This window comes from Struthio camelus, chromosome 1 (assembly GCF_040807025.1).
Source record: "Struthio camelus isolate bStrCam1 chromosome 1, bStrCam1.hap1, whole genome shotgun sequence".
NCBI classification, from domain to species: domain Eukaryota; kingdom Metazoa; phylum Chordata; class Aves; order Struthioniformes; family Struthionidae; genus Struthio; species Struthio camelus.
In genome coordinates this window covers 176,748,462-176,762,586 of record NC_090942.1, presented here as the reverse complement: position 1 = coordinate 176,762,586, position 14,125 = coordinate 176,748,462, and the positions used below count along the sequence as shown (strand labels likewise).

Below are 14,125 nucleotides of genomic sequence, written 5' to 3'. Positions count from 1 at the left end.
TCTGAGCTGTTGATCAAGTCCATAAAGTTAAGAGGTAAGAAAGCTAGAAGGGCAGGGGGAAGCCTTAAATTATACATTTGCTGGAAATTCCCTAAAAATTAGTTCTAAATTCCTATTCCTGCTTCTGTTTCAGAGACACCTTATTTACTTCCTATTGAGAGGAACCTAGTAAAATCCGTACACAGAACTGAGAACACGGACTGGAACTTTGAAAACGCCACTCTATAAATGCATATTTGCTTTGGGAAAGTAGAGGTGCAGCACCCAAAGAAATACTAGAATATTTCCTTGTAGAAACAAAATTCACCAGCTTTCTAATGCTAGGTAATTTTTTTTCTCCAATCAACATATAGCTTCTTTAATGAAAAATCAGGATGGCTTAAGGATATGTTCTGAATTGACAGTCTTCGAAGATAAAATTATTTCTATACTTTTGAGATCATCAAACCAGAAGAATAAGTATACACAATATTATGCACTGTTTTTCAAAAACATTCTAACATTTTTCAACTTATCAAAGTCATTTTTCTAGTCCAAAAGATCTTTATTCAAAAGCTCTTTTAAAATTACTTAGTTTTTTGGATCACATTTGTGTTCCACGTGCTCTACTTAATATCATATTGAAGTAAAAGAAACAGTTTTGTTTGGGAGAAACAAACACAAAGGAAGAGACTGATCAGATGACCTAACAAATATAAACTGGAGCAGTGCAGTCCACCTTTAAAAATTTACTTTTCAACTGATTTTGAGTGAAGAGAATTCATTATTCACCTATGCAATGTCAGGAACTTGTAAAAGCCGAACCAAGAATGAAAACCAATCAAGTTTGTTATACTGTATGCATACAATACAGCTTTGTAATGGATACACATGCATTTATAGATACTACTTAATAATATACACTTTATTTCCTGCTGATTTGAATGCAGTATTAACTAGTAAATTCAATTTCAGTAAATTATGTCCACAGACAGTGGATACATTGATATCATTGTAGATCCTTCAACCCAAGTGAACTTGAACAGCCCATAGTTTATAACTATACATACCCAACATAATCCCAACTGTTCTCTACACCTTAGTTATAACTAAAAGTGTATTAACGAATAAACAGTAACACGTTTTTATGTTTATTTTGTAATCTATTTTCTGAAAATTATAATACTGTAAATTTAATCTGTTTCTGTTTTCATTTCATCTCAATGCTGGTTTTGCCTATTTCGTGCTTTTACGATTTATAAATTTACTTTCAAATGAAGACTTTTGACAAATATGAGAGAAACTCCGTGCAAGACAGGAAAACTTCCTTCTGTATGTAAGGAAATTAGTGAAGGTATCTACAGGTTATGTACTTGATTTTCAGCTTTTCTGATTTATAAGGCTGTCAACCAACTTTCTCTCATTACAATATTAAAATCAGATACATACATCAGGTGGTTTAAATATGGTCTCAACATTTTTTTAGAAAAAGAAAAAAAGCTCAGTTAAGAGATAGATTTTTAAGTCCTATTTTTCAAAGTGAATTTGGCTTTCCAGAGGCTCTTTCACTGAAAGTCAATAGAGCTTAAGCTTTTTTGTGCCCAAATCACCTTTGAAAAAGACATACATCAACATTTTTTACTCCCGACCTGAAAAACAACAAAATATTATCTAATGTAAGAGTCTTCCTATGGCACAGATTTAATTAAAATTAGGGTTTACTGATTCTAAAAATTTCTTTTTTTTATTTTTTTTTGTTTAAAAAAACCCCAAAAGGTTTCAAAAGGTGCTCTTCCTTTGTGTTTGGCAGTATATTGTTCTTAAAGCATATAAAAATAGCTCATTACCTGTACTCTAGCTTTTGTCAAAAGGACATTAGTAAGAAAGTACTAGCAACAGACTACTCTGCAGAAACTGCAGTGAGGGGGCATTTGCCAGGACAAGGAGGCATAAAGTTGCAAAGTCAGAAGAAAGGGGAGTTAAATGATGTCTAAGTGCTTATTCAATGAATATATAAATGGATTCCACATGGACATAGAAGAATATGCGCCATATGAACATGAAAGAAGAGTACCAGAGTTATGCTGTATTAGCCAACAATGACTCCCTAAGCATAACGTCTGTAACTCTTTCCCATTTCTATGAAAAACAGGACCCTGTTATCTTTCCCAACTAATGCGTACAGACAGGTAATAGAATATGCAATAGATATTCAGTTGGGATTGCAACAATGCTAGCAGCAATTATAGTTTGAAAAAACTTGTCCACCTAATAAAACAGCCCAATATTAAATGCTGATCATTAATCAAAATATAAAACACCAAGAATTTTTGGCATCATGCCTTTCTAACCACAACAGCATTAGAGGCCACATTTGTAAACATAACAGGGACACAGACACAAAAACATGCAGAAGTCCTGAGCTGTTCTACGTGTGCAAATATAAATAGACAGTTTTGAAAGGTCTTTGAATAATTTACTATAGATGCACAGTATATTAACTACTACCTCATTCCCACAAGTAAATATTATTTCCTTACTGAGAAACTTCCAAATGTGAAAACCTGGCCATCCATTAAGAGTATAGCTGTATGGTTGCTTCCAGCAGTAACTTGTGTACTAGGACCTGGTAATGCTTGCACCAAAGTGGGACATCCCCTATATCAAAATAAATTAATTTTGTATCAATACATGCTTATGCAACATTTAACATATATACTGGTGTTATTACGATTTCACTGACTGTAAAATAGATTCACTATATTCACATACTGTACGGAACCAGAGCCAAGCAATATCTTACATATTAAATGAAAAATTAATATCTAACGAGAGTGAACTGAAGGACTATCAAGGAAAAAATCTTTTGAAACAGGTGTGAAAGACTGCTCTGAATACTTAAGTTTAGTCCCCTTTTGTTACAGGGAACCAGGTTAAATTCCCTTTTCAATTAAACTCAAGAAATTACCATAGCATAAAAATGACTAATTTAATTTATTACTGTAGGATTACACTAATAGATTACACTTAGAAAAATGCAGCATTAAAACATACTGGAGTGTGAATGATGGTTAAAAATAAAATTCTTTACATTGAAACAATCAAAGACTTACACGGTTGAAACTCTAGTACAATTACCAGAAATAGTAGTGATATGACCCTCCTGAGATAGCTGTCTAGGGAGTTATAAAAGGGAGAGAATGTCTACCCACCTCCAGAAGTTTTCTACTGGAGAATAATACATTGAAAAATGACTTTACATTAAATTCAGACTGTCAATCCTCGTCATATTGTTTTCCAGAAAGATCTGGAAAAGTCTAATCTTTATGCCTCCCCAATATGAACAGGCATAGGGAAATCAATGTCCCAACTCAGTAGGAGTGAAAGGAAAAAAATCAATAGTATGAACAAGAAGTAAAGAAAGAAAAAAATTAAAAGATATCTTAGAAAAGAAATAGCCCGAAAGACAAAAAGAATGAAGCATGAGATACTAAAACTAAAATTGTAATCTAAATGACACCAAACTGAACAGGAGCCTACCAGAACTGCAGCAGTCTTTGAACCACATAATGAGTGTCTACCTACACTTCAAAATTATTTTGGACTTACAAAGAATGTGAATTTGAAGAAAAGCTTGTTCCTGAAAGACCTCATGTTGGTAACTGACCACAGAACAAGAGCACCCTTCTAAACTCACATTTAAATATGGACTTTCAAAAGTAGGTCAATCTAAAATAAGAACAGGCTGTCTTATGCTCAACAAGGAAGTGTTAGTACATAGTTACTTAGCTATTGTTCAGCAGCTGATGGGGAAAAATATGGGTTATTTGCACATTCTGTTTTTGGCTAAATTGCAGGTAAAAAAGTAGAGAAAGTGGGAGAAAGGAAAGGCATCGTGTCTGTTCAGGAGGTAAAGAGACAGGGTAGGAGAAAGAGAAGGGAAGATAGAGGCACATGGAAATATGGAAAAGAAGAATGGTGGAGATGGAGAGAAAGCATAAAATGTGGTACAGGATGCACAACACAACATTCATAAATTTAAAGGCCTTTGTTGGTCTACAATCATGTGGGTTTACACACCAAGAAGATTACACACACCCACTCCAAATGAAGTTCAGCAGCAGCAATGATGAAACATTTTAAAAACAAAAGAAACATTACTGGGACATCATTCAACTCCCATTAACTTTAAGGCAAGCTGGAAAAGGCACTGAAGGAGAAATGAAATGTAGCTAAAATTACCCCTCTTAGAAAGAAAAAAAATCAATGAAAGATTCTTTCTCTCAAAACTTTTCACTAAAGCTTTTTTCCCCTAAAAATTGTGACAACTGCAGGCATGAAATTATCAGTCCTATACTTTTAAATATAAAGTGAACATTTTGTCTATTTGATGGATGAAAACTAAACTATTATCACAGAAGCTATTTATCCCAAAGGTAATAAATTCATTAAGATGCTATTATCACTGCTTGTGTATCTGAAGCATAATAGATGGGAATTGGTGTTTCCTGGACTTACATATGCATTGCATGACTCTCTATACTCTCACGTAAAATGACATAGGGCAAAAAACTCTGCAAGTTTCTCTCCGTTTTCCTGTAGTTTGAATTCCATGATGACTTAAAGACTCTCACAGCAGATGGCAAGGTAGAGTATGGGAGACACAATGAATAATTTCAAAGAGCCAGAGTTACTTCTTCCTTGAAGTGCATGTTTTTGTGAATCCCACTGCAGATGGCTAGCAAGCAGAATTCAGTCCTTTACTCTCACAAACATCATGTTTACTCTGATAACTATAAAAATAGTAATTTATATTAAAAACAAACCAACAAACCTCCAATCCTTACTCCTCCTTTCTATCTTGCTGGTTGACTCTACCAGCAAAGTTATCTGAGGAGCACGAAAGATACTCTGTTAGTTGTAGCTGAGCAAAATTGGACAGGCAACTAATGTAGAGAGAATATGCTATTCTCATAGACAGCTTTATCATTATGATAGCTTGCCTTTTGGAGAGGCTAATTATACTACACTTATAAAATTAACAAAAAAAAGTCCAAGATATTTGGCCGTGCCAACAAAACAAAGTAAAACTGTAAAGAAATAGTTTTCACTCCATAAAAGGAGGGATTTAGTGAAAAAAAAGAGCAGGTTTGACTGATTTATATGAAATTTAAAACTTGTGATGTTATTAAGTATTTCTCTATTCATCTGAAACTCAACACAGATAAACTCTGCAGACACTTAAGTGTCTGAGAGATCTTCTGGCCAAAGTTTTGATAATCGGTCTTTCTCCATTTGAATGAGAGAAAGTAAGAAATATTCTCAAAAGGAGTTGAAGGAAATTTTGGTATGAACATAGCAGATTCTTTGGCTTCTGGGTATGAAATAAGACTCTTAGTATCATCACAAAAGACCCATCTCAACTATACAGATTGCAATCTGAGACTACTTGGGAAAACCTAAAACATTTGAATAAAAGGCAGGAAAGATATACACGCATCAGATAACTCAGGATCCTGCAAAAGGTCCAAATGCATTTAGGCTGCCTGCACAGAAACTCTCTTTCACCCTGAAGAGTAAGCATTGCTGGCAGTGGATGTGGTTGTCCTTTGAAAACACGTCCTGCAACTACTGCTGGAACCATCGCTGTCCATGGTACTTATCCAGACTTACCCTGCCAAAGCAGGCTGCCAGGCAAGGGAAGATTTCACTCAGGGCAGCTGACCATGGTGCTGTAAAACCAGGTTCAAAAAAGCATAGGCTGTTACTGTGAAAATTGTACTAAAATTCCTGTCAGTCACAGTCAGGGCTGGGCAATATGGGAGTAAAAAAAATGGGGATTTATTGATTTTAGATGTTAGTAGATGTATCTAGCGAAAAGGTGTAAATAAGACTGGTACTCCAGTGCTGAAAAATACCAGACAGTGAGTCTAGAAATAGAGTCCTATGGAGCAGAGATGCTGGACATGTTTTTTTTCCTAGAGATATTAGTAGGATATAGTCTCTATGTTTTATCCTTAAAATGAATGTATATGACGGTCCATGGAAGGCCCGCTCAATATTTCTTCCATATCATTGCTGACTCCTGGGAAGTAAAGACACAATAGGGTTGTCTTACTTCAGAGGTTCCATTTCTGGAGCTTGATCACCAAATCATGTGTTTGCTAACACGGTGTCGAAACCAACAGCCTGTGTAAGAAATGCAGGCAAATTTTGAACAATAAAGGAAAGAATCTGGAGTTTGGAGTCACAGTTTCTTGAGAGAAGCATCTGCAAGAGATAGCCCTTTGCTTAGCAAAATGCAAGACTCACTATTTTTCAACAAGACTAGGTACTTTAAAGCATTGCTTGATCCCACTGAGTTTCTATCCATCCATTCTGCATCTAGTTTTAGGAGAGCATAAGCATCCCTATGACAGAGGCTAAGAAACCCCTGTTGTTGTGCATAGATCATCAACATCTGTCACTGTCGACTTTAGAACAGAAAGACTATGCAGATCAGCTCAATAGCTCCAAGATCCAGCGTACCCAAACAGAAAAAAAAATCTCTCAGGAACCAGATCACTTATACTGAAGCGGTCTGTCTGTGAATGATTAAAGACCTTGCTGGAGAAAAAATAAGACCATCCTGTGCATATTACTTGTTCCTCCACACCACTTCAGTCCTATCAATGGTTTATTCAGAACCAAGTCAACCTGTACATATGCTGTTTTGTTTGCTTGCAGGCATAGCCCTCCAAGGGCATGTAATATGCCTCCTTCCTACGGAAGCTGGAGGAAGAATTTGTGGGGTTTACCATACTCTAAGATATAGATCCAGAATTCCTTTTATTAAGGACAAAGACATTTCAGGATAGCTGTACAGAATTCAAAATATTAAAGCATTTTCAAAACTCATTGAACTATTGCCTGACTGTATACACTGCAAGACAGAAGTCTCTGAAAGGATAAGTCATCAATCACTGCTCAGGAACTTACTTCATTGCTTCACCTGGCAATGAAGATGGCTCCCTCAGATGAGGATGAGAGTTGCTGCATTGTTCCTGTCAGTTCTTGCTTTCAGGGGCCCTCATATTTAATAGCTAGGCTGCCTAAATAGTACTCCCTCTTTTTTTTTTCCTGGAAGCACAGTAGAGTATCAGTTCCTGGATTCAGAAGACAATGGTCTTCTCGAGGTCAATACAGGCAATGTGACACACTGCATGACTGACATACCACTGACCTGGCTGGAGCTGGCCATCTGAGCACCACTGCATCCCAACTCAGGTGGAACTCTGCATAAGGATTCCCTGTTTCCTTCTCTGAGTCCCTTACTGTGAGGACAGAGGAGAGATCTCTACTTAAAGCTGGAAAAAGAAGTACATCAATGAGGAAATTACCATTTGAATGATGGTGCTAAACAGCAATATAGCATTATAGCCAGTTCTCATGCATAGGACATACTCGAAATTCTGTCAAGGTTTTTTTCAGACATTGCCTAGGGTCTGCTGCAGAACAATACGTAAGCCAGTGCCAAGCCCCTTGTACCTCCTCACATGCTAGGCCTGGTCAAGCACTATCCTTTGAGACAGAATGTTCCATATTCTCCTCTAGGATCTCGTTCTGAACTGCATTTGGTCTCCATCCAGTTTCTGTCTTAATAAGCAACAGATGTGGGGTTTATTGCCTGCAATAAATAGAGCAGACAGCCCCGATGTCATCAGAAATGCCAAGTGATTTCATCAAAGTTGGAAATGGGAGATAGTAAGTTATCAGTGAAAATGCCACTGCTGTTTGAACCTACTCAGTAGTGAAGGGAGAAACTAACCTTATTTTAGCAGTGACTTGAATTGCCTGCTAAAGCAGTCATAGCTTGGACCAATTCTCAATGAATTTCCAGGAAGGAAAAAAGAGTACTTATCTGTGATGTAGTCCTAGCACGGGCAGAAACACAGACTGCATTCACCAATCCAACATAAACTGTAGTAGGGGTAACAGTTTAGAGATTACCATTAAGCACAGCAGTCAGTGCCAAGTAATACTTCCAGTAAAGTGTCTTCCTTCCTTCCCTTTTCCCCTTTGTTTAGTGAAGCCAATGAGTTTTAAGATGATGAAGATTTCTTCAGAAACTTGGTAAAAGAAATGATTTGAAAGTCTCCAAAGAGATTAGGAGGATAGATGCTCAAGTAATTTTCACCTCACTGCTACAAGAAAAAGGACAGAACTGAAGACAGGTAATAGATGCTCCACCTCTTACATAAGAATACTAGGCATTACGGGACATCTGCGAAGCCCCAGTGATTCCTGCTATTCAAAATCCTGTGTCTTATGTGCACATGGTATATGTGCTTGCCCAAAGAATGACATTATTACATTTCCTTTTATGGCTGGACACTGATACTTTAGTGACCAGAAGAGATACTAAGGGTGAGATTGAGCTTCACATTAAAGACACCTGAATTCAGTTGTCTGCGCCCTCATTGTAGTCAACAGAGATCTAGCCAACAGTTAACAGAGCTACTTACAGAGCATACTTACTGAGTGAGTAGATATATATCTAGTTAGCCAAATAGCTCTCCAGACCCTATTGACTTCTCTGAGTGTTTTTCCATCGACCACAAAGAAAGTAAACATGTCTCTCCCATGCTGACACCTAAATTAGGTGTCTATAAAATGCAGCTGAGTCTCAAACTAAAAGTGACTTAATTTAGGGGATTATTTAAGAAACAAATAAAAAAGGAGATTTTATCACAAATGGACTACTGCCAGCAATGTAACAGAAACAGAGTAATCTAAGTTTATAACATCATACTACTTGAATTATTGCATATGTGATATTTTGTAGAATGAAATATTCATCAGATTTCAACGTTATGCACTCATATATGTGGCACAGAGGTGAAAAGACTGAAGAACTTTCAAGTTAATTATCAAAGTTATGCCAATATTTATATACAGAAGCTTTCACATATTAAACAGATTGCTTATACAGTGCAATAGTATGGTTACTGTTAACCATGCATCTATCCAGCAGGGTATAGCGCATAAGCTTAGGTTGAGAGTTTATCAACTTCTAATTTGGACAATAGTTGAGTTTTCCCACTTCCTAGCTACAGAGAAACAGCGAATTTTAGCCACTCTTTATATAGCCATACATCAACATACAATCATGACCTTCGATTACTTTTCAGCTTACCTGGAATTAACATCACCATGTCCAAGTTGCCCATGCTGCCCATATCCAAATGTGTAAACATCACCATTCTCCATTAAAACCACTGGAAACAAACAAATAAACAAATCAGTATTTCTCAGATATAGTAAAAGTTTTCACAGGTCCATGTTTCCATTCGCGCCATACATGATTAAAAATATTTAAGAAGCTGAGTATGGCTAAAGAGGATAGAAATTTTTATTGCTGAGCTGGAAAAGGATTGCATACTTCAGTTTAAATGTGCAAGTGACACTGCTGCAGCTATTTGCATTACCAGAGCTATTCTGACCCTTAAAATTTGTACGCGCAGAAGTATCCACAGAAATTCATCTCCAGGTTCCAGTTCTGCAAAGTGCTGATCCTAGTAAGGATTGAACAAGATCTACTGTACAAGTACTACATGTACACATATTAAACATTCTAGAGAAGCCTCTTCTGTGTTTTGCAGACCACATCTCATATACCCAGATTTGCTAGGAGATAGACTACAAATTATAATGTATCTTTCAAATTATATTTTAATTCTGTAATTTAAAGAGATTAAAGATCTACAGTATAACTGTATTTTGAGGAGAGAGTAGGAGAAGCAAGCCCTTTTATTAAAAATGAGCAAGTCAGCAAAATCAGAAAAACTGACTGCTAAACTGAGGTATCTATCAGTAGATTTCCGAAACTATTTCTACCTTTATTTGCTTGCTAAGAGCTGGACAGATCCATTTTACTATTTCTACAGGAAAAGATACCATGCATGTACTGTTTTTCTTACTGAAAGACTGAAACTTTAAAAAAGATTAACTATACAAACTAAAGTGGTGAACAACTAAAAAACTTACTGTGAGAGACTGGTCCCACAAAGAGACATTTTTATCTAACTGCAAACATCAAACATAATCATTTAAATAGCCTTATGCAGGTCTTTAACACTGAATAAAGACATCATCAAACACTGTATTTACTTTCACTCATTAATGTCCATATACAGTTCTTTCAAATGAGATTTACATTGTAATTAGCAAAAGTGAAAATTAAGTTCAAGCTTGGAAGACTGATTTTTTTTCAACTTTCATTGAACTTTCATTAGTGGTGAATATTCTTAAAGCATATGGATAACAAGTAAGCCAAAAAGACCTTGTCTCGGCTATTTAGCTAAAATAGCTTTTCATATACATATTAAAGTAGATAGATAAGACTTCAAAAATATGATGACCACCTTAGAACTTCTACAAAGGCATGTATGTACACAGAATATTCTTTCAATACAGTCAAAAATCTTCTTTGAAGAAGTATTTCTTATATTTCATACAAATATTTTTTACACAGCAAATTCCCTACATTCCTTCAGTATGTGGGGCTGGGATAAGCTATATACATTGATAAGGAAAAAAAAAACCAGGTGTCAAGCCCTTAGACATATACATACTCACTACATGAATATATTTAAAAACACTCAGAAGAAGAGGGTGCTATTTTTTACCATCACTCATAACTGTAACTGCCAGTGTTTACACGGTTATGTAATCTGCTTTTATCCAGCAAGATATCCATTAAGAACAGTCAGAAAAGAAGCAAATGACAGATTACATTTTCTTTCAAGAGCAACCCTTACTGGCTTAGTTCAAAAAAAAACTGTTGAAATGATTACAATAGTTTTTGCCTGCTTATCAGCATACAGATCTTTCTTGCTCAGTAAGAAGAACCCTGTACCACATAAGATTTACAGTTTACCCCTTCTAGTAAGTCAAAATATACAGGGAAGTCACACAGGATCATTTTCATCATTCAGAAAAAGAGAGGCCATTGGTAGGGAGGTGGCATAAACTAGCACTAACATTAAACCACTTTGAGGGCAACAGTGTGAACTGCAGTTCAGAAAACTGAAGCAAGACACACATCTTAATGTGATACTGCACCAGTGCTAGTTAGCCTTTCTGAGAAGCACAGCTAACAGCTCCTATTGGAACATCACACTAAAATATCTGTACCACCTTCCACAACCTATCACAGCTTGCCTCTCTACACAGGGTTGGAAACTTGACTTGCACATGTTACCAAATGGCTCAAAACTTGCTTACAAGCTCTGAGTTAATTCCATATACGGTATTTCTAGCCCTTTTCACTGCTGAAGGACAGAGAAGCAGGCTACACAGTGATACTGAAACTTATTCAACTTCTTAATGTTCCCAGCATACATCCTTATTGAACACTAAACATAAAGCAGTGGAACTACATATGACAACAATAAAAAAAACCTCAAACTCTAAAGCGTAATTAAAATTTTCATTTTTTTTACCTGAATGGTGAAATCCACAACTGACTTGTATGGCTCGCAGTTCACAGTCAAAGCGGACGGCCCCTGGTGGATAGGTTGTGATTTTGCTGGCATCCTTCTCCCCTCTTTCTCCACTCCCATCTGTAAACACAATTTATAATTATATACCTAGTCTTCTAAAAATATTATGTTAGAAGAAAGAACAGAACAAGAATAGCATATAAATCCCCCCCACTTCATAAGATAGGAGCAAGAACTCACGGAAGAGTGAGAGAAACAGCTCAAAACATGTCAATGAAGTAGACTTGAAAGAGGACAGAAAATATACTTCTAAACAATCTACTGCATCAAAGTTACATACTGGAAAATACAATATCCTCTAAAGCAGGAACTTCTAAAGAGTCAACAAAAATGATCAGCAAAACAGAAACTTGAAATAACTTCAGAAGCTTTGCTTAATAACTATCACTTTAATTTTTCAATAAAATAACGTTTTGAAGTACACAGATAGCACAGCAATTAAACCGAAAAAACTTGTTAAGGATTTTACTTGACTCCAAGTTGGTCATACAGTCCTTATCTTACATAACTAACAACTATTTATGCAGTTCCATCTCAGACATCGGCAACATACTCACTACTACTGTGTCCATTCCCTTTTGATTTAAGATGTATTTTTAGACATTGTTTCTCTGATTTCTTTTAGCAAGTATGGTGTGTGTGATTGCTTCCTAATGTCAAACTGCCCTTACATCTGATAAGAGCATTAAGGTGATAAGTGTATTATTTATAAATTTCTTGAAAGCCACGATCCTCTCCAGAAATCAAAATGTCATTTTAAAGTCCTCTAATAGTTAGATTGTAACTACAGAGATGTTGTGGAGTCTTCATCCTTGGAGACATTTAAAAGCCATCTGGACACAACCCTGGGCAACGTGCTCCAGGTGACCCTGCCCGAGCAGGAGGGTTGGACTAGATGTTCTCTAGAGGTCCTTTCCAACCTCAACCATTCTGCGATTCTGAGAAATTATATTGCCACTGGTTTCATAATAGTAGCAGGAAACTAAAATGACAGAGAAACGCGCAGCATATTCATCATCAGTAAACTGCTTAGTCTTGGGAAGAAAGCTGTCAATGAAAGCTCTAAAGGAAGTGTATAGTCATAACGAAGAATTTCATATATGATTTCAGTATATACAGCCCAGCAAATATCTGTAGATTTTGTAACAGAACACTTAGCTATTTAAACCAGAGAGGTTTCTATGCTCGCACAGAGATCCAGGACAAAATTCCTGAAGTGAAAAATAACTGCCCCCAAGAAATTCCACATCCCATCTGTGGTAATTCCGACTGATTACTCTTTTATTAACAAAACTGACAGAGGTAAAAAAACTGCTGCTTCAAATAGTATGTTGGTAGTTTAGATCTATATCTACTATTTCTACATGTAATGTTTTCCTGAATAATTATTCATGGAAGTCTTTGAACTCTGAGTCTTCATTATTCACTGTGTGCAGTATAGCACTTAAAGACTTGCAAATCTTTCAGACCTTAAAACATAACCCTGTTGTTATAGATATTGCTTTTTTTTTCCTTTTACTGCACACAAACTGCCATTAAAGTAAAGTCATTTCACACTTTTATTATTAATCAATTTTAACAAACATCACTGTTCTGAAAAAAGTTATTTTCTAGCAATAATTGTGTAGAGAAGGTATGTGAATACGGTACGTGAAAAAGACATATGAATCTCCATGCATTCTATCTCTGCAGAGAAAATAGTGCACACAGATATTAAGAAGAGCTTTTAGAGAATTAGGTTTAAACAGTAAGTGAAGTATCTCTTCCTTCTAAGAAGTGGGCAAACTTTACCAAAAAGCACACTTGTACTACATAATTAGTGTATGTATGTGAAGTGGAGATATGGTAAAGGAACTCCCTAGCTCTCAGAATTGACATGGGAATTTAGAGGCATTTCTAGCAACGTCTATTGTATACTACTAGACAACATGCGTATTAGGAAAAAAAAGTTCGAAAGTTTCTCTGTGAAGTGGTAACTTTTTTTTTTAATGAACATCAGGAATAACAAAAGCAGATAGAGGCAATCACTATTTCACCAAAATTACTATACTGCAAACATAAAAGTTTTTCTATTGGTCATATAATTTTGCCTTAATATGTTTCTAGTCTTTTATTTAACAGTTTGACTATTCGCAAAAAACAGGACCTATGAGCTTTTTATGCTTACTTTTGTATTAAAATCTATATGCCAAGGTAAACAAGTGATGGATCTGAGGGCAAATATTGCCACCAGAATAATTTATTCCGTTGGCAGCCTGCTTACCGCTTCCTTATTTCACACAAGCTTTTCAGATAAGAGCAAAGAGAAGTGAATTGTTCTGGAAGTCTATGCCTGTGGACCCTGGCTCCACTTGTGTCACTGATGGGCATGACAAAAAATCAACCACTCCCACTGTGCAAATGCACTTGTCCAGTCACCTGCAAGGAATGCGTAAGTCCAGCAAGCATGTGATGGGACTGCAGGTGCTTGCAATGATGAAACCAATTAGATACACAGCAACCATGTCGCCAATGTACAGTCATATTAAAAAAATTAGCAAAAGTCGTATTCTGGTCATATAACAGTGACATAGCAAGTGACCTGCAAACACTTGAACGCATGC

At 36.1% G+C, this 14,125-nt stretch overlaps 1 protein-coding gene across 27 annotated transcripts in view; it reads right to left on the bottom strand.

The window, feature by feature from the left end:
- The window catches only part of MYCBP2 (MYC binding protein 2), a 222,431-nt gene that overhangs the window by 134,870 nt on the left and 73,436 nt on the right, over positions 1 to 14,125 (bottom strand). For 24 of the 27 annotated variants that reach the window (XM_068929451.1, XM_068929456.1, XM_068929463.1 and 21 more), the window contains 3 exons: positions 11,463 to 11,582; positions 9,155 to 9,236; positions 2,520 to 2,637 (listed from right to left, as the gene is read on the bottom strand). In XM_068929451.1, coding sequence (XP_068785552.1) covers positions 2,520 to 2,637; positions 9,155 to 9,236; positions 11,463 to 11,582 — 320 coding nt within the window. Of the gene's footprint in view, positions 1 to 2,519; positions 2,638 to 7,201; positions 7,326 to 7,422; positions 7,525 to 9,154; positions 9,237 to 11,462; positions 11,583 to 14,125 lie in introns of those variants that run through there. The other 3 variants (XM_068929493.1, XM_068929494.1, XM_068929495.1) reach the window with 3 other exon arrangements.